Below are 20,860 nucleotides of genomic sequence, written 5' to 3' on the forward strand. Positions count from 1 at the left end.
CCAACCCTATAACCATATATATTCTTGATCAGAATTAACAGGCGAATCTTTCTAGACATGTAGGAAAAGAAATACATTTTTGAAATTTTGTTCAAAATTTTAAAGGGATATTTTGGCATTATTGACATCTTGTGAAATTAACAAATATTTAATTATTTTAAAAATGTAATTTAGGTATGCTGATTTATTAACCTATTAAAAACTAGCACAGAACAGCTTTCCGAATCGAATTTAATGCATTTTTGGCTTAGTTATGAGTTTTTAAAGCATATAAAAATATAGGATAAATATCGACCCAAAGAATACCCTGGCTAAGTATTAACATTTCAGTCAGAAGCTGATAATGGAGTGAAGGAGTCGTTTCCGATCCTATAAACCATATATATTCTTGATCAGCATTAACAGGAGAATCGTTCTAGGCATGAAGGAAAGAAAATAAATTTTTGAAAATTTTTTCGAAATTGTATACCAGATTTTTACATTATTGTAATCTTGAAAAACTGTCAAAAATTTGAATATCTTAAAAATGTAATTTAGGTATGCAGATTTATTAACTTATTGATAACTAAAACAAAACAGTTTTTGGAATCGAAATTAATGCTTTTTTGTCTAAGTTACGAGTTTTTTAAGATTTGGGGTACGGGAAAATTTGTATATAAAAATTTGCAAAAATATTGATTCAAAGAATCCGAAAATTGTAAGCTTACTTGTGAATTGATTTCAGACTTTATCCTTTTTTGAGTGGAAATTGCAAGGGATATGTAAACTACAATCTTTCCTTTTTTGTTCTCTTATTAATTCCAACATATTTTAAGCAATGTTTTTATTTCTGTTTTTGTTTTTTACTTTTCATTGCCTTTAAACAGTTCATTATGCTTTTGAAACGCACTTTACATAATGTCAAAAGCAAACAAAAATTACTAGCAAATGAAAATGTTTTCATAAAAAGCGAGAATTAATTAAATTGCTTTGCTACGGGTACAACAAAAAAAAAGAGAAAATATACTAAATAAACACACTGGAAAATCCAGTGAATAAAAATGCAGCCAAGTGAGATGAAGGGCTGGCTATATCTGATTCATCAGCGGACAGGGCATAATGTTATGCACAATTTTTTTGTTTTGTTGTTTGCCTTTCTGGTGAATGAAATCGAGGAAAACAGTATCCCGAGCAGAGCGGAGTTGATAAACATGTCAGAGGGAATGTTGTGGAGTGGCAAGCCACAAAGTTTTGGCCCAGTTTTCGGTTGACCGAAAGTTATGTCAGTGAAATATGCGACACACAAAACGTCGATGCATAAATGTCTGCTGTGTGCTCATATGGCATATCTATATCTATATACATATATGCAAAAGCATATCCTCGCAACCGATGACATTATCCTGCCCAGCCCTCTGGCAATGCAACAGTTGACGGGGCAGCAATTTATGGATAGACTTAACGCTCTGCAGGGCAGGACAGGGCCAGGACAGGCCAGAGTCGTCCCATTTCAATTGCCAGCCGGCAAATCCGGCGTAAGCATGTCCCCATCACCATTACCATCCCCACCATCACCATCATCATCATCATCGTCGTGGGTTGACGTCTTTCAATTTCGATGGCAGTTCGTGTGCATATTAAACCGCCTTCTGCCATCCCCCAGCCCCCTTTTCATATGCGCAAATAAACCGAATCAAGCGAAAATGTAAATAAGAGGCGTGGGAGTGGGAGTGGGTGCAGTGCCTCAAAGGGATCCGGGAGTACAGGCTAGTGGGGAGGCATCAAGAACTCGACTCACTCCCATGTCGATGGGAATTTACATAAAATGCAGTCTGCAGGCCCGCGTTTGCTGGAGATGCAGAGCTGAAGAGATGGGGCAGCTTCATTTTCTGTGTGTTCGCGTTGCCCAAAAAAGTATGCTATGCTGCGTATGAGCTGCACCAAGGCAGTGAGAGAAAATAGCGGGGGAAAATTATAGAAATTACACGCCAAAACCCAATAAATTTAAATAGATTTCCTGCTTTCGCAGTTGTGATTGCTCTCATTTATATCCTTCAAAAGATAGAAAATGAGAGAAGAAAGAGATCTTGCAGAAAAGCAAGAAGGAAAAGTGTTCTTTTACTGAAAAGCGAGAAGTTTCATAAGACACGGAAACGTTTTCTAAATTTTTTATTCAATAGAAAATTATACATTTTAGGAAGCTGTTAGGAAGTCAAATCTTTTGCTTCCTCATTAATTTTTTATGAAATCTTTTAAGTTATAATTTCTCCCCGTGTATGCACACTTGGCAGGCGGCGGCGCGTGTTCACATTTCCTTCAGTGTTTTCAGTATTTTCAGTGTTTTTCCCCGCACCGTGTGTGTTTGTGTATGGGTGCAGTTATTTCTTATTTTGCATAAATGCACCGCAGGCTCTGCTTTCCAGTTGGCTGTCATCGATTGTACTGGGAGCCCCAGTGTCTTGTCGAGGACACGGCCCCTCCTCCTGCCCCGGAAAAAGGAACGCCCACCAAGCGTCGTCCTACTGCTAGTGCTACTGCAGTTGATGGAAATTTATTGAAAAAGTTTCGCTTTTTGGTTTTTCTTTCTGCGTTTTATTTTTTTTTTTGTTTTCTTGTTGTATTTCCAACATTTTCGCTTGGCCTTTGTGCTGCGTTGGCGGCGACGGCTTTCGCTTGCTTTTATATTTCATGCCCCGCATTGAGTTCAAGTTATTCGGAAAATAGCCAGCGCCGCACAATGCCAGTCATATACGATGTACACCGTGGCGTATACGTACTCTCTCCTCTCTCTATATATATGGATATTTGTATGGATATATGCTCGACTTAACCCGGGGAACCCCATTTACGCCCACAGATGGTGGCGGTTCTGTGTGCGTGCCAGTGTTTTCTTTTCTATTTAAATGGAGCACAAGTGAAGTGCGTATCCCCGTAGTCATGCATATCGTCGTCATCCCTTTACATATTAATTAAAGGACCACCAAGGTAGAGAGTGTGTGTGTGTGTGTGTGTGTGAGGATCTGAGATTTACAGTGGCCGCCAGAAATGTAGAAGTTATTTGCAGGGAAAGAAAGTGTTCTTATAAAGAATTTATAGGGTGTCGGATATAGGGAATTTCTTTTTAGAAAGGTTTCCATTATAATATATTATTATAAATTCTACAATAAGTCATTTTATATTTATTTATAAAGAGTTAATAAGAAGCACAAGATTTTATAAATATAATCTGAAGCTCTTTGATAAATGTAGGAATTTTAAACATGCCCAAAACAATTAACTGGTATGCCTCAAGAAGGTCAGTTATCTTATGGAAAATATTTTACTTCATAGTTTCATCCTCTTGAATTTTCTGTTATCCCCAAATATTTAATATTCCCTCGACCTATAATCTCAACCTCGACTGTCCAAGTAAGCCAGCCATAAACGCATGAATTTAATTGAATGCACCGGTGCAGCCAAAGCCGTCGATGCTCTCCGCTTTTCATAAATGCGAAAATCAGGTGGGCGTTGAGTTTAAGTCAAAGGCGGAAATGGGCGTGGCCAGCTGCTTGGTGTGTGTGTGTGCATCCTTCTCTTCCGCTCCGCTCGCTAATTCATTAGCGCAATGGGGTCAGCCGCAGTTGGTGCATCCTTTGGCAAATGCGCCTTTGCATGTGTCAATCATGGCCGCGCGTCCATCATCGCCATCATCGCCACGGACAGCTATAGCAGCGCCCTTGGATGCCCACAGCATCCACTTAGCCGCCCCAATCCTCCAATCCTCCCCTTCCCCCAGGCAAATACCAAGCATTCCAATGGCACTTCATCAGCTTAAAACAAATCGTAACAGAGGGAAGGAGTTGCTGAATTAGCTATTTTTTAAACGATTCTTCAGCTATAGTTTACGAATATCTATCGGGAATATATCGTATCTATAATATATCGATTTATGAGCATACTGCGATAGTTTTGCCTAACGAAAATATCTTGTATCTATGATATATCGATTTATTAGTATACTGCAATAGTTGTATTCATCGAAAATATCCTCTTACTATTAGTTTTTGTTTTAAAATCAACTTTAAATCTGATTCTAATTGAGACAGGATATTTCTAATTTTAGAGCAGGGAACATTTTATAACATAACATACCATTTTTATAACCTGAAACTTTTATGGATAGGTATATTACAGAATATACCTTAATCAAAGATTTAATGTTTAGTCACTTATATTCTAACGTAAATTCCAAGTAATATTTTCTAGTTTCTGTTCAAATTACTCGTTTCGAATTATATCTTTATTTCTCATATCTTTATATCTTTATTTCTCACAAATTAAATCGATATTTATCGACTAAAAAATTAGTTTTTTCCTGCTTTTTCCTAGAATTTGTTCACTTAAGTCAAGGTAATTGATGTAAGCCAGAGTTGTCACCACTGCTGGTGCATCTCCTCATCTCTCGGTGGCAACACTTACCGCGTTTCAATAATAAAATGCGTGACGGGCGCATTCCGCGGATGCTGCGAGTGCGCCCAGGATAAGTTCACCGAGCGTGATGTGAAACTTATCAACAATGGACGCTCCGGCGGATCGGGCACATCTGCAGGGAAGAGAAAAATATTGAGAATGGAGAATGAAATCGAGATGGAGAATCGGCGGAGCATTGGGAAAACTGCCAGCTATCAGTGGAATGCAAATGGAAATCATGTCAAGGCGGAGGCAACGACAATGAAAACACAAGTGAGAAATCGAAGGAAAAATAATACAGCAAAAAAGAAAAGGAAAATGAAACGCAAGTCCGGTGGCAGTGTAAGGAAGACATATCGGAAAATGCAATCCTTGACAGGGGGGGATGTGTTGGCCAAGTAAACCGGAAAAATCATTAAAAGTAGTTAAGCGTTTCATTAAGAAAGCAAACGAGAAAAGGCAGGGAGTTTTAAAGGAAAAACGGAGGGAATTACTGATAATATATTTCAAGGGTTATAATAATATTTTAAAGAGTAAAGTAATTTATGATTTTAAATATAGTAATATTAATAATATCCTTACCTTGCACTAGTAAATCGACTATAGCCTCTGGAATATGCCGATCGTTTACCAGGCAAATGTACTCCGATGTATCACTCGCCAAGGAAGGCGTAAACTGCAGGCCAAAGTTGTCCGATAAAAGTTGTATCTGCAACGAGTTTAGGGAACTTAATTATAAATCTCTCTCTACGTTTCCTCCTCCCTCTATATATTTGCGATTTGGAAAATTAAAATCTACCGAGAGTGAAGCGAAGCCCCTGACAAATAACAAGGCGGCCGACGACATGAGTTTCCACTTTGCACAGGCCAGAAAAAGTTTTTAATAGTAAGGAAAACTTACATATATAGTATGTGGCCGAAGCACAAACAAAAGGCATAGCATGTCATCGACCCGCCCTAAAACTTATACTGTCTCAGGCCAAATTTGTTTTGGCCACAAAGCTGGCTCCGGCTCATAATTGAACTATGTTATGTATCTCTCTCTTCCCTAGTTTAATTTTAAGCCAAAAGCCAGTCGCATTGGCAGTAAATTCATCCAGGATTTGTTTGTTTTTCCCCAACAAATAATTTCCGTACCTTTATGGCCTGAAATTTAATAAGGATTTTCATCACAGATTATTGTGATATGCATTTCGTTTGAATTTACAGCCGCTTCGAATGTGGAAAACTAAATTATTTTCCATCTGTTAGCTGCTGCTGCTGCAGTTAAAGTATCTGGTTTATCTTCGCATGCCTGACCCTGTTATTTACTTTTGTATCCTTGCCACTGTATGCCCTCAAATTACAACTTGAAATGCCTCAGTTTCAGCCTCAGCTTCAGTTCCTTTCCCTGTCTATATATACATATATTTTGGGGGAAAATTCTGCCGCCCGATTGCACACTGGCTACAGCAGCAGAAAGGCAGGCAGGACTTAGTCCTGGGAATATTTGCCAGAAAATTTACCATGTGGAATTTTTAATTTCCAATACGATTTTGTAGTAAACTCTAATTACACTTATCGCCCTTTTGACCGCCGCCCACATGACCAAGTGAGTGGTGACTTGAGGAAAGTATTTTCCTCCTTTCCCCTTCCTTTGTTTTCTTTGTAGAAAATAAAACACACACACTCGAGCGAGTAGCGGCAAATCCCTGGTAAGGATCTCCTTAGTCCGCTTAGCTTGTGCAAACATGAATCATTTCCAGTCTTGGCCATAAAACAAAAGTTAATAGCCCAGCAGGGTCCGCAGGGTATAGGGTGTAGGGTGCAGGGTGCAGGGGGTGTGTGTGCCGGGGGGTCATGTGTCAGTTGTAATAAAATGAAGCAGCCACTGTGCCAAGGTGAAAAACTTTTAATACACATAATAGCCGGGCCAAGAAGGCAGCCTGCAGTCCTGCAACTTGGCGGAGGCCAAGAAATGCGAGCCGAGAGCTCACGAAGCAGGATTGGGACCAACTTTGGCTGCAGCTCAAGTGTCCCAGTCTGCCATTTAACACATAGCCGGTTCTCTAGTCCGCTCCTGCAGCTCAGGCTCAAGAATCTGCTGGTTACACTTGGGAAAAAATACTCTCAAAAGTCTAAAGACAACCGAAAAAAGGCAGCTTAGCTTAGAGAAAGCATTGAGAAAATATAATCTATTTTGAGCATGTCTTAAGGCAATTGTTTTTCAATGTTGCGACAATATATCATTACAATTTTATATAATTTAAGTACTTTCTTACATACCTATCTCGGGAAAATTATATTTAGAATTTGGGAAACACTTGAAAAATATTATTTAAGCAGCAACTTAAAGAGGAATTTCATTTGTAAAGTTTATGGAATATTTACTGACAATTTCCTTTTACTTTGATACTTTCTTTAAATTATCTCTTCGAAAATGATCCTTTGATTTCAAAAAACAGTGAATATTTTTTAGACAAACAAACTATCAAGGATTCTCTCTCTTACCTTTAATTACAGCACAATATCCCAGAAATTTTGTTATACTTTTAATCCTTATAAAAATCTTTTCATTTAAAAACTATCCTCATATTAAAGAAAGCACAGAAAAAAGAATTGAAGAGGGGAAAGTCGAAGAAGAAGTGAAGTAGATATAGTAGTTTTCTCGCAGTGCCAACATCTTGGGGTCCTTCATCATCTGGCTACCAGAATCGGAGGCAACTTCATCATTCTTCCTGCGCCGCCTCAATGGCCCCCCGAGTGCGTTTAAGGCCGTTGCAATTGCTTTCGGGCCCAGATCCCAACTCCCAACTCCCAGCTACCAACTCTCTTGTTTCCTGCCATCTGGCAGCCACTTGAACGCTTTCCCTGCTTCTGTTTTATTTTCCCTATTTTTTCCTTTTGCGCCATGTCGCTTTTGTTTTAGTGCAACTATCAAACATTTAAAATATATTAGCCGCGCGCCGGCTTGCTCTGTACTTCCGAGTCCTGAGCTCCACCCCATTGATGGCCACTTAGTTGTCGGGACTTTCGCTGCACTTTCTTGCACTCATCGCCTTCAGTTCGAGGACGAAGGGCAAAGTTCAAACAGCCGCCCGGCAGCCGGCTATCAATTATTTTAACAGCTTCGTTTTTGCCCTGAACACCGAGCACTGAGCACCAGGCAGGGTCATATATATTAGAGGGTCCTTCCTCAGCCTGAGTCCTGCGAGGTGGTGAGGGTGGGGGAAGGGCGCTAAGTGTCGAAATGAATTCTAATATGACACGGGAGTGCCATTTTTGAGTGAAAATTGCACTTGGGAATGTCTGGGGGTTTTACAGGAGACGAAAAGCCTTAAATTTGTGATGTTTTTACAGGCTTTAAAAGGGGTCGTAAGCGGTTTATTTATTTAGTTTAAAGTAGAGTTAAATCATCTTTAAATTAGAATATATTTTTAGGGAAAAGACTCCATTTTTACCTCAAAATAGTACCAAATAACTCATAGAATTTGGTTTCTTCAGGCTTTTCACTAGTAACTCAATGATTTTCTTCTCCTTAATTTAAGCGTTCTTATTTATTAAAATTCAATATAAATAACTCACCCTTGGACTGTGGAGCAATGGTATCCGATTCGCAAACTGGGCAATGGTCGTCGAGGCTGTTTTCCACACCAGAGTGTCCACCAGCGAGTGCTCGTTGACCCCAGGACACGGAATGGTCACGTTTTTGCCCGCCTCGGCATTCACCTTTACGTAGTCCAGATTTGTGACGTCTGCAAGGAATAAATAAAATAATAACCGTCAGTGGAATCACTGGTAAAAAAAGGATATTAAGAATTTAATAGAGATGTTAAAACCACCTTTTGGTATTAATATTGTACTGATCTATTTTAATATTCATTTAAACATCAAAGAGAGTTTGTCGTATTTTTAGCTCTTGTGCTATTTTTAGCCCCATAAGAGTGCACCATCCAGGAGACGCCTTAAAAAAAAAAGGAAAAAAAGGAGAGCTTCTCTGCCGTGAAAGTGGTGAAAGCTTTGCCAGAATTTGGGGCATTCCATTGAGAAAGTTTCGGGGGCTACGAGCAAAGTCGGAGACTTTGTCGGCCTCGTTGGCGTTGGCGTTCTCATAAAAACGAGCAGCTCCAAAGTTATTTGGAAAGGAATATTTTTGGCACACAAAAGCGGAAAAGCAGCCGCAAAATGTTTGGCCAAAATATCTGCCAGGCATTTTAATTACATAACATGTTTACGGAGCAAGTGCCCATCCCTGTCATAGTCGGAGTGTGTGTGTGTTGAAAGCACTTTCGTGCACTAAACTATTTGCTAGATGCCCAACTGGTCACCTGAGCATAAAATGGAGGTGGCTTCATGCAGGAGCAGCTTACTCCCAGATCCTTTCGAGCAATATTTGTTTTGGAAATTGCCAAAAATGCATTCCAATTTCGAGAAGCCCAAACCACTCGCTCTCTCTCGATATGTCTCTCTTGTGCGTAGCTTCAATTAAAATTATAGAAACAACAGGACAGGACAGGCTGGAGGAGTTTATAGAAACCTGAAATACTCTATGAAGAAGGATTATTCCATGACTTATATATTAAAAGAAATTCAAGCTAAAAATTCTCTTAAATTGGGAGGAGACCTATCCTGGAAATAAATTCCCGGACAAAGGGACAACCTCGCTGATAAGTTCTGATCAAGATTATGGAGTTTACAATGCCAGCCAAGTCCATGATACTCCTTTTCAAGGGTATAATAAATCGACTGGCCAATGGGCAGTTGGCCAAGGACTCAACGTAAGCAGCTTTGGCAGCTGCATCGCATCGCATCGCATCGTCCTGCATAAATTGCCAAGCGTCCAAGTGTTGGTAATAAGCATTAGGCATGACAGGACTCTTCTAGCTCCGGCTCCGATCCTGGCTGTCCAGAGAGAGAGCCGCCACTTGCAATCAATTGAGAAATCATGCCGAAAACCAGACCGATTCAATGCCAAAAACCCAGCCATTAGCTAGTTGGAGCTTGCAGCTCAACTGGTTGCCACAACGACTGCATTTCAAGTGCTGCCCCACTTCGAATGGCAGCCGGGGCACAAATGCTTTACTGGTTTTTCGGGTTTTCTGGTTTTCGGTTCTCGGTTCTGGGTTTTCAGCATTTTCGTTGATTATTTCAAAATGAATGCAGCTTTTGTCCACCTAAAGCCACGGTTACCCACGGCTTTTCCAAAACGATCATCGCCGAGTATTTATAAATTATCGATTCATTGTCTTGCATGTTCTGTGTGTGTTTTCTGCTGTGTGTGTGTGTCTGCCTTTTGGAAATTAAATTTCAGTTCAGCCAAGAGCTCGTTGTGCAGCATTTTGCATAATACATTCGGCATTCCCGCTGCTTGGGGGTCAGTTTTTGGTGTAATTTATGATTTTGGAAAAGCGGCAGGGACTTGGAGGGCTTAGAAGTTGGAATAGGAATGCACTGGGGGAAAAATGTATTCCTCAGAAATTATATTAAGATTAAACTTAGGATGTCTGGAATATTGTTTCATACTTTTCTAGGCTTTGGATGCTGAATATTTACTCTTTGAAAAGCTAGGTTTTCTTAAGTTAAGCTACTATAAAATACTATAGATATTTCTCGTAAGCTCACAGCCTAATAAGAGTTTAATTAAATATAAAATGTTTAATAATCAACACCATTTGATATGTAGATTTACTTGTAATTCATTTTCTCTCAGTGTTTTGCCGTGGGAGGCATGTCATTTTTGCATATTTTGCCGGCTGCATACAGATGAGACTGAAGGCAGTCAGAAACAGAGGGCCCGAATCGCAGTTTAATTTCCTGATGCAATGGCCCCGAGTTCAGGAAACAATTGCACACAATTTATAGAGGGTGGAGGTCCTTTTTGAAGTAGAAGTTGGCAATTAAGCAGCAAACAGTGAGACTTTCAGTCCAGCGAACAGACAGACAGACAGAGGGGCACTGTAAATAAATTATAATTATTTTGTGGCAACCAAGCGAGGTCTCCGGGGATTTCGGACCACAGGAAAATTAGCCCAACGACAAAATCGAAATAAGTAGGCGAGGACCAGGGGTGTCGTCCTTCCTTTTTCGAGGTTGACTGAATTGAGCTAATAATCAAATTGAATGCAACCCCCAATTCAACTGACGACTCAACCGGCAACAATTAATTTTATTTATGTTGATTCTAATCAACGAAGGGCAGACAGGCTTTGGATTTGGGTACGGATTCGCAGGATATGTATCTCCTGTGCCTTTAGAAATCCTAGCGTAAAACCCGACAGAGCGCATAAAAGATGAAAATATTGAGTTTATGCCTCAGTGCTTGGCAGCGGCGGCTTCAATAGAATGATTTTGCACCCCTTGTTCTCGGGAAAATTGCACTGAGAAATAGTAGGAAATCTAAAGACTAGGAACTACAGAAAATAATAATAAATTAATATATATTTAAGGATTTAAAGCAGTTACATAAGTACAGAAAATATAGTTAAAATGCTATACTTCTAAGTACAATAAATTCTACTCTATTCAAGTAGAATCCTTGGCGGTTTACTCTTTACATATCCTCTTAAAATACATAAAAATTAAGGGAAATCCTCCTACAACCTTAAAATATATATTTTTCATATATATTTTTCCCTGAGTGAAACTTCTAAGCACTACAAATATTACACCACTTAACTCTCTCTCAGATTGTTTGTACTGGCAACTCGTGAGCTCCTCTGACCCGTTGCCGTGTCAATTGTCTGCAGCTACAAAAAAAGAAGGAAAACACGAAGAGATTCAGCTTGAGGTTGTGGAAAACACACACAGCTTTCAGAGTAAAGTCGAGGCAGATAATAGATAAAGACTGGCAATAGAGTAGCGCCCTTATAATATTTGTGTGCATGGCAACTGTTTGGGGAGATCATTTGCATGCAGCTGCAATTCGGAGAGCATTTAATGCCGGCGACTTGTGAATGGAAATGCCATTTGGCCATTTGGCAGCTTTACCCCCTTTTGGCATTCAATTGCTGCACATTCCGGGTGTCATCCGTATCCGGTCCCCATTCAAATGCATTTTGAATGGACTTTGTGCGTGGCAGCCAACAAGTTGCTCCCTGCCCCTTTCAGGAGTGCATCTATTTGGAAGCCATTGCGATGCAATTTTCCGAGAACGTTTTACGAACACACACACACGGGGACAGACAGACAGTCGAACCACTTGAGCCGCAGCAGGTTCAAAGAGAGCATTGAGTAAGGATTCATCGAGGATTCACCTCACAGGACTCAACCCTATTAACCGAGCTCAGCAACCCCTGCTGGTGCGGTGCATCAATTTCAGGCGGGATTAAATCCTCGGATTGGATGAGTAATTATCCAATTAAAATTGAAGTTTCGGTCGCTCGGTGGACACTCGGCAGCCGGTGGCTCTCATAACTTGAGGCACGTGGCCATAGCGTCAGTCAGTCAACTCGACTGGCTGGAAAAAGGATGTGCCACGCATGTGTGCACTCGAAAAAAACAGAGAGAGGATATACCCAAATAGACTTGCACAATTGAGCACGTCAAACGTAGTAATCGTCCATCAATCAAAGAGATTTTCACTAATCTCTATAGATTATTAATAATTATATGGAACAGGGAAGGGTGAACTCTATTCAAAAATACTCATAGTATTTATTTCTTACACTACAGAATATTCTGAACATAAATTACAAGTTTACTTCTTAAGAAATATCGTTAAGAAACTTCTTTCTAACCTTTAAAAACATCAACTTTGAATAACTTTACATAAATTAAATATTAACTTGGGGGTAGACCTTGGTCCTTTATTTTTTCTCTGCCTGTCCTTGTGCGTATCTTGTCCTCGTCCTTCTGTATTTGTGTCCTGTCTGCTGTTTGTATAGACACTTTCTGTCATCCTGGCGATGGCCGCCAACTGCCACAGAAGCTGAGAAATAAATGCGTGTGCAGACGTCGATGGAAAGGACATGCGAACATCGTGCTCATGACAACCCATCCCACACAGACACACACACACACAGACTACACACATACAGAGTTATCCTGGCAGCCAGACAATATCCCTTTTTTTATGCCTGAGCGCAGCAAATAATGAAATTATGACAACCGGAGGGAGACCGAGGGAGAGAGAGAAGCTCGGGAATAAGATGGGCACTTCTTGGGATGACGAAAACGAGATAAAAGCTGACAAGTGGTGAATGTGAAATATGATTGAGCAGGGGCCACGCCCCCTTTGCTGCCCGCCCACGGACACTTAACTTTAACTAGGCAACTTGAAGTGTTTCAGCCTCGGGTAAACATATGTACATATATGCAAGATCCCTGGGCCGGGGCCCCGAAGGATCAGTCAATAATGCTGACATCAAATTGAAGCCAAGCTGATGGCAACTGTCAGGCAAATGTGTTTCAATTTCGTTAAACATTTCGTTTCAAGGGAAAAGGGAAAAGGAAAAAGGGGTTAGGGGTTGCCATGTACTGGATTCTGGGTGGGTGGTTGGCCAGCGGTAATCCCTTCCGTTTCATTACACAAATGCGGCTTAAAAGGAAAATGTATATACATATATATTGTAAATACCTACAACAATATGAAAGCCCCATAAAATACGAGCCATATTAAAATGCAAATAAACCTGGCCAACACACATGCACGGCGGGAAAATATTGGCAGAGAGTTTGGGTCAGCTAAAAGCGATATTTTTTGGGGATTAAAATTATAATCATTGTCCATTGATTTGAAATGGGTTTAAAGTATACAATTTATATTTTCATAAACCACCTGGATTTGATTAAAATATTCATACTTTTAAAAGGAAGCATGGATCATTAGTGAGAGATGAAAGTGTATTTTACCGTACTTGATGAGATAATGTAGATAACTTACTCCTTCTTCCTGTGTATATATTTACATTTAAAAAGAGTTTGCCACAGACAGGTGCTCCCCGGGCTCTTTGTTAAATTGATATAATTAACCGAGGGCCCCGGCGAACTGAGACCGGATTGAAAAGCCTGAAAATTGATCGTAAAGAATACCCCGACACTCGGCTGGATGTGAGCTCTCGCCTCATTATGGCTGCATACTTTTTGGCGCTGCAGCCTCCTCCTCCCAAGCCGAGAGCCGGAAAATTGGCGCACAAGAGCATTCGTTTTTCCAACACATCCCCCCTACACAGCTGCCTCTGCCTACACCAAAAATTCAAATGGAAAATTCTGAACATTTTGCGCTGTAAATTGGAATTGCCAGCGGGAGAAAGCCGGAGGCAAAATGAGGGAGGCAGGTGAAAAGTGAAAGGCTCAAATGCTGTTGCCACTTTTCCCGGCGAATTTCGAGCATTTGAGCGCTGTCCTTCTTTTTTTCCCTCATTTTTGCTAGTTTTAGAAGCGCTTTGAGTGCGCTCTCCATGTGTCCCTCAGTGTTTGTGTGTGTCTGTCCTGTGTGTCCTGCGAGTCCTGTGTGTGTGTGTGCGCCTGTCGTGGCTTGGAGCTTAGTGTAATTAAAGCTAAATAGCCTGCATAATGAGAAAGTAATTAGCAGTGTTGTTTCAGCTCGTTATTTCCGCTTACGTCCCTCTTTTAAATGCGATCTATATGAATTTGAAAATAAAATAAACACGAAATAGGAAATAGGAAATCCGAGGCGAATTTAAACGGGATAATATTTAAATTGAACTTAGGAATCCAATTATATTTTATAGACATTTTAAAGTGTTTATAAAATGTTAATTTATGATTTATAGCAATTAAAATTCATTAACTTTGAAATTCTTGCCACATTTATACATTTTTAATGACATATTTTATAGAGACTTGAATCTTTTAGAATGCTTTTTTGCATTAAAATTTATGAAGAATTAAAACTTTTATTGTTCTCTGCTAATTAATATCATTTCATAGTTTACCTTTTTATTCAAGAATTTCTTCTGTTTTTTATAAAGTTTTATATAACCTAAAAGAGAAAAAAATTTAAATACACAAAATCCGCATTCTTTGCATTCCTGGCATAATTTTTATTTTTTTGAAGTGTTTTTTTTTTATTTCAATTGATTTTCCATCGTTTGTTTTCCTTTCCTTCATCATAAACCCTGCTCTACTCATTAACCAATCTTTCATTGAATTAATTTATCTAGATGGAATAAAGCTCAGATTTTATATATTTTATTATCTTGACTGTATAGCAAAAAAAAAGCATTAATTTATGCCAGTTTATGGTAATTAATTTAAATCGCTTGTTATTTTCTTTATGAGCTTAATGCTTTCCGGCTGTAATTTTTTATAGAATCCATACTCTAACTCTCTGCCATAATTTCCATAGAATTATCTTCATCTTTTTCTCTATTTACAGTGGAAATGAATTGGGTTTTAATTTGAAACCGCAAAAGGAAGAGACAATAAATCGAAAAGGTGTTTGGATGTCTGTCACCTGAAACACCTGAGTAACTCTGTGTAAACTAAATAGAATTCGTCGACATTATCGAAAACAAAAAGCGACAAGGGGAAAAAATAAAGAAACGAAAACGGAACGCGGAAACAGAAACAGAAACAGGAACCAAACTCAAACAGCAGAGTAAGTTCTTTTCTCATTAAGTCCTGTGTTTACACATAGACACCCGCCCACTGAAACACACACACACGTAGGCACACCCACTCACACACACACTGATACATTTAAGGATATCAACACACCTCTCTCTCTCTATATATATATATATATATTTGCTGAATTTTCACACCAGCCAGCGACAACGGCTGTGTGAACGAGCCTAATGAGTCCAAAATCCGTTGCCCGCAACTTTTGTTGCCACGCCCCCCAAAGAAGGATACCATAGGTCCCGAGACCGCCCACTTTTCCGGCCTCTGGTTTTCCCATCCTACGTACTACGTAGGTCCTACGAAGGTCCTGCTGTAATTTGTTGAAAAGCTGCGTGGTAAAAAAGAAACATGTTCACACTGGACAGACAACAAACAATGCAACACGACGATGGGAAATACAATAACAACTAGAAATACAACAACTAAAAGAACAACAATTGGTTAAACAACAATAACGAGGAATACAACAAAAGAGTATACAACAAGGACTAATACAACAACATGCCAAAAATAGGAAGCAAGTTTTAATTAATCATGAGAAGCTAAACAAAAGTTGAGTTTGCTGGTGGGATACACAGAAAAAAATATAAACAAATTGGGAACGATTTTATATATATTTATATGTTTCTCAACTTTTCCTCTAGAGTATTTTTTAGTTATGGTTTATCTTTAAATATTTTAAAGTAAAATGTTTCTGCTTCAACTATCAATATAACTTAAAGGCTTTTTTAAATTTGAAGGCAAATTAAACTAAATATTTCAATAAGCCTTTGTAGAGATGTCAAATCTTTTCAAAACTTTTAAAATGTTTCTTGGAATGCAATTTCTCTTGGAAACCATTTCTGAATAATTTCTCTTGAATATGTATTTAAAAATGAAATGTATGCAGCATACTTTTAATAAGTCTTAAGAGATTTAAAATCTTTTGAAAGCTTTTTCGAATTAATTTCTTAAATTTAGCAGTCTCTGCTAAGCATTTCCCAAATAATATTCCCCGAATATATAAAGGTGATTTAAAATCTCCTTATATACATATGTATATGTTTTTAACGCTTTTATTAACATATATATAATATTAAGTTTTTGGATATTTTTCTGCGTGCAAATTGAAAGGCAAATGCTGGCCGGCCAGTGAAAATGTCAGCGGGAAAACGTCTAGATAAATATGTCAGCGACAAAAGCTTTGAGCCAATCTAGCCCCCTTTTAGGAAAAACTCCCATACCCGCTCTCGTCGCCTTAGTGAGTGGCTGACAAATATTTGCCGGAGCGATAATCAAATTTACATTGTCCTCAAGTAGAAAACGAAGAAGAAGGAGCCAGCAGCCTTGTGCGTGGGAGTGGGCCACTTAGGAGTCGCCCTTGGAGTGGGGGGTGGCCGCCCTATGGGGGCGGTAATTGCGAGTCAAATGACACCAAAGGCCATTGGCAGGACGCAGGTCGCAGGACGCAGGGGCAGGAGCGGGGGGCAGGATAACCAGCAGCTGGAGAAGCAACAGCTGCGACAGGTACAGCGACAGCGAAACTGATGCGGATACAAGCGCATTAAGCCAAAGGCGCTGGCATGCGGCCGCCGCCGGAAAATACAAGGAAAATTACTTAACGCCCGGTCGTCATTAAAGCGCTTTGGCGCCCACCCGTTTTTCCGCAGTGAAACTTCGTTCGGAAAGCACTCTTTTCTCTGCCACATGCAAGTGTTGTTGTTTGTTTCTGCTGGCGGCAGGACATTAAAAATAATTTCCGCGTATCTGAGGGATGTCCTTAAAGTTTATGCTAATGGGCACCCGCATGCATCTGCTTTTTGCAGCCAGGACATGCGGGTTAACCAGCGAGACTTGAAAGGAAGTTGAGTTTTCAGCCAACTAATTTGGAATTCTATTTAAATAGATTAAATATGGTTCTTATTACTTACTTAGAGATATGACTATTTACAAGTTATGAGGGTCTGAGCAAGAGAAATCTTTATATTTGGTATAGTTTTCTAACTTTTCCCTTACTTGGCAAAAATTACACAACTGGGGATTTCGATCCTTGGCGAAATATTTGCGGCGACGAACCCGGCGTGTATCTAATAAATTAAGGCAGCTAAACTGCCTCGACCTTGGTATATCTTTTGTCGATGTTAACCTCCGCTTTCTCTCTCCTTGGCAAGGGGAAAAACACTCCCAACAAATTCCGCTTAAATTAAACACACAAAACGACAAGTTGAACTGTAAACAAATGCGACAATTTATCTTACTTTCATTTAATTGTCAGCGCGGCGGCACAGACGTCGGCAAAATGCGCTTGGCAAAGCAAAACCGAAGGAAAACAGCCAAAAGTGGAGCAGTCATGATTACATAATACACACACACACAATGCCAATCCATATATAAATACTGTGTGTATGTGTGTGTGGGAGATAATCAACGCGAAATTAGCGCTGACAAATTGCCAAAATGCCAAAAGGAAAAGCGCTCAGGATCAGTGAGTGAGAGAGCAGCGCAGCATTTTCCCCACTTATCTGGGTGAAAATTCAAAAATTCTACGCCCCACGAATCGGGGAAATAATGGAAAACGTATTTATTTTGCCACGAGTGAAAATAATGAAAACAATGCAAACACAAGCAGCGGCGGTGGCGGAACGAGTTGTTGTCTGGCCAACAAAAATATTTTCATAGATATTTTTGCGCTATTTAAATGCCGCATATTTTATCTTTCTGCCTTGCCCCACACATTTTATGTCCTTTTCATCAGAGTTGGCCCTGCTTTTTTTTTGATCAAATTAAATAGCTAAATTTTTTAGGGGAGAATTTAAAAGCTTTTATATATTTTTAAATTTTAAGTAAATGGGGTTTTATTGAATTAATTCTTTTTTTAAATTATGGAGTTAGCTTTGTGGGCTGATTAGTTATTTATTGGGAATATATTTGATTACATTTCTTAAAGAAATATTTGACCTTATTTATTATTTACTTAACTTGCAGATAGCTAAAACGTTTTCTTACTTATATCTATAAAAAATCCTTTCAAAATTAAGCATCAAAATCTAAAGCTAGCAATCAGACCTCTAAAAATCCCCATTTTAATAAATAGCCAGATGGCAAAAGTTAACAACACTGCATCCTATTTCCATTTGCATCTATCTCGCGTTGGTTTTTTGTTGCCCAAAAAAGTATGCTACGCTTTTGTGGAGGCTACGCAGCATGCAATATGATAAATAGAGTGGGCAGCTCTTGTTGTTGTTGCTTTTCGGTGGTGGTGGTGGTGCTGCTGCCCCTGCTCCCCCCTGTTCATCACAAAGTGGGTCAGTTGTTTACTGACACAGTGACTCTTAAGTGCACCCACACACACTCCTCGCTGCAGCTGATGTTGCCGTTGTGTTTGATACACTCGAGCGTCGACAGGCGCACTCAACGCCACAGCAGCAGCAGCAGCAACACCCTCAACCCTGCAGCAGCAACATCTACGGACTGCTGCTGCAACATCTGCAGCTGCAACATCAGCCATAGCTGACACAGTTGACGTCTACAGATGTAATGCAGTATGCCATCCCAGCTAACCACTCAGTCAACCCCAGGCCACGCCCCCATTCCGCCCACTTGTTTTGTTTGTTACAACATTTTTGTATTTTTTTTATATACATTTCGTTTTTCACAGTCACCAAGTGTTTAGCAGAAGAAGCATTGCTTTATTTCTGCGTGCGACTGACGGAAATGCAAAAGTGTCTCATTGTGTTGCCCTCGGGTTGGCAGCAACATTTTTGCTAAGTACTTGGAAACATTTAAATGCTGAAAATTGCAAAAGGATAAGGGGTAAATGGAGAAGGTTGAGCCTTTCAAAGGGGGCACAACTTTCACTCGTTGCACTTGCCGGAATTGAATTTTGTTGCGAATCGAAGCAAGCAAACAAACCAGAATCAAAGAGGCAGTAGAACGTCACCTTAAGCCTTGATTTCCTCAGCATTTCCGGAGGTTCTACTGGTTTTCAGAGAGAGACACTGAAGAATATGTTTCGAATTTTGGATTATGTTGGGTTTTAGATAAGAAAAATAATTTATAAAACAGGAAATGTTTTGATATGTTTGGTGATACTGAATGAATACAACATAAGATCATAAGTTCTTAAATTAAATACTTAGAAATCAATTAAAACATAAAGTAGAGCTTAATAAGTACATGACTTTAAATTACAATTTAATCTCAATCTCTAAGATCTTTCACCTTTAGATTTAATTTCGAAGTTTGTGTTAGATTTCCTGTATAAACATATATATTTTACACAAAGATATTTAATTTCTCGAAATACTTTAGTAAAATTCCAATTATTTCTAGGTCATAGGTCACAAACTATTTTGCTCACTGTGCAACCTGGCATTGTAACCATTTTTACAGGTCAAGTGTACGGTGCATGCCACCACAATGGGCCATTGCAGGCATCCGTTGTGTTGTGGCTGCTGTTTTTTTGCTCCATCTCCCCGAGGCTCTGAATGTGGGGAAAAATCATGGGTATAGAGGAAAACACAGGGACTGTGGAATGACACACCTGAGGGCAGGTTGCGAGGGCGCTCTAAGTGAAACAGCCAACACAAATAGCACGAGCCTGGTCGCGCAAATAAACACATGGGGAGCAGTGGCAGATGGAGGAGTTTTCGTTGAGATTCCTCGTTTTAGCCGAGCAAACAAACGTCAAGCGTTGCGTATACGCAACGTGAGCCGTTCGTTGTCTAGCTTTTCAGCCGGCAGGCTTGGTAGTTGCTGTTGCTTTTCCTACTACTGTTGCTCTTAAGCTCCCCTTCGGCAAAATTTTCTAATGCATTTTGCGCGTGTTTATTATTTTAATTACAGAGCATGCAAAACTTAAATGCTCTCTCGTCTGGCACTCATCGCGACTCTGTTTGCCTGCGCGTGCTGTGGCAGCTGTCGGCGGGATCAGGATGAGGACGGGTCTCCTCGTCTCCCGACAAACATTAACTATTAAGCGCTTGGTTTGCTCATTAAAATGCGCCATGATTATTTGTTTATAAGCTCGGCACAGTCCACAGCGTGTGGAGTGGTGAAAACTGTCGGCAGTTTTTAATGGGAAATGAGCTCGCGTGTCGGCGGTGCATAACATAAAGAACCCAAAGGAAGAGGACAGAAGATCGCTTTGCTAATGGCACCACTTTAGTATTGATTTCACCTTGGTTCTCTTTCTATTTTGGCCCCACAATGATGTGCACTTTTTGTGGCTTTGCTAATGAAGTGGTTTGCCTTGGTAAAAATAATCCAGCCCCCCAAGTGGGTCACAGTGACACTGCTTTTTTTACCCACTTCCTCTGGGTACTATAAATAAGGCGACAGCTAGTATTGGATTAATCTAGATATCCATTTGTATTCATTAGTCTAATTTTTGTGAGCTTTGTATGGGGGCTAATGACACTGAACGTTCTCTCATATGGCAGACTGCAGCTGCTGCTACTACTCCTGATGCCTGCTTCAAGTGTTTTCAAAGGCATTCCCCAGGTTTTGGCCAAATTGGTTTTCGAAATTGCCCCGGCCACAGGCAAAGGCCACAAGTTCTCTGGCCAGCTCCAAGCTCGCCAGCAATTCGGGCCACACCAAAACTGGCATTCAAAGTTCTCTTCATCTTCATCTCCATCTTCGGACCGCAGAGCACTTAACGTTTCTCTCAGACAGGCCTTAAATAACTGTACATGTGCCGACTAATTCGAAGCACTTTGAAGTTGAATGCAGAATCCGAATCTCATCTCCTGTCAATGGTGACAACTTAAAGCTGATGAAGCTCCTGATCCTGGGATGCATAAAGTGCACAGGGAAAATGTATCAAGAGTTTGAATTTTATTGAGTTTTATTTATGTTTATATCAAATATAGAACGTATTTTTTAA

At 39.8% G+C, this 20,860-nt stretch overlaps 1 protein-coding gene across 3 annotated transcripts in view; it reads right to left on the reverse strand.

Annotated features, from left to right (window-relative positions):
• The window catches only part of Ptp99A (Protein tyrosine phosphatase 99A), a 138,313-nt gene that overhangs the window by 82,983 nt on the left and 34,470 nt on the right, over positions 1–20,860 (reverse strand). For all 3 annotated transcript variants that reach the window (XM_086840221.1, XM_020956299.2, XM_086840215.1), the window contains exons 3-5: positions 7,993–8,162; positions 5,011–5,137; positions 4,438–4,561 (exon numbers count right to left, since the gene is read on the reverse strand). In XM_086840221.1, coding sequence (XP_086696347.1) covers positions 4,438–4,561; positions 5,011–5,137; positions 7,993–8,162 — 421 coding nt within the window. The remainder of the gene's footprint in view (positions 1–4,437; positions 4,562–5,010; positions 5,138–7,992; positions 8,163–20,860) is intronic.

The sequence above is a fragment of the Drosophila serrata genome, unplaced genomic scaffold, assembly GCF_035046125.1.
Source record: "Drosophila serrata isolate PLE 108 unplaced genomic scaffold, ASM3504612v1 contig_382, whole genome shotgun sequence".
Taxonomy (NCBI): Eukaryota; Metazoa; Arthropoda; class Insecta; order Diptera; family Drosophilidae; genus Drosophila; species Drosophila serrata.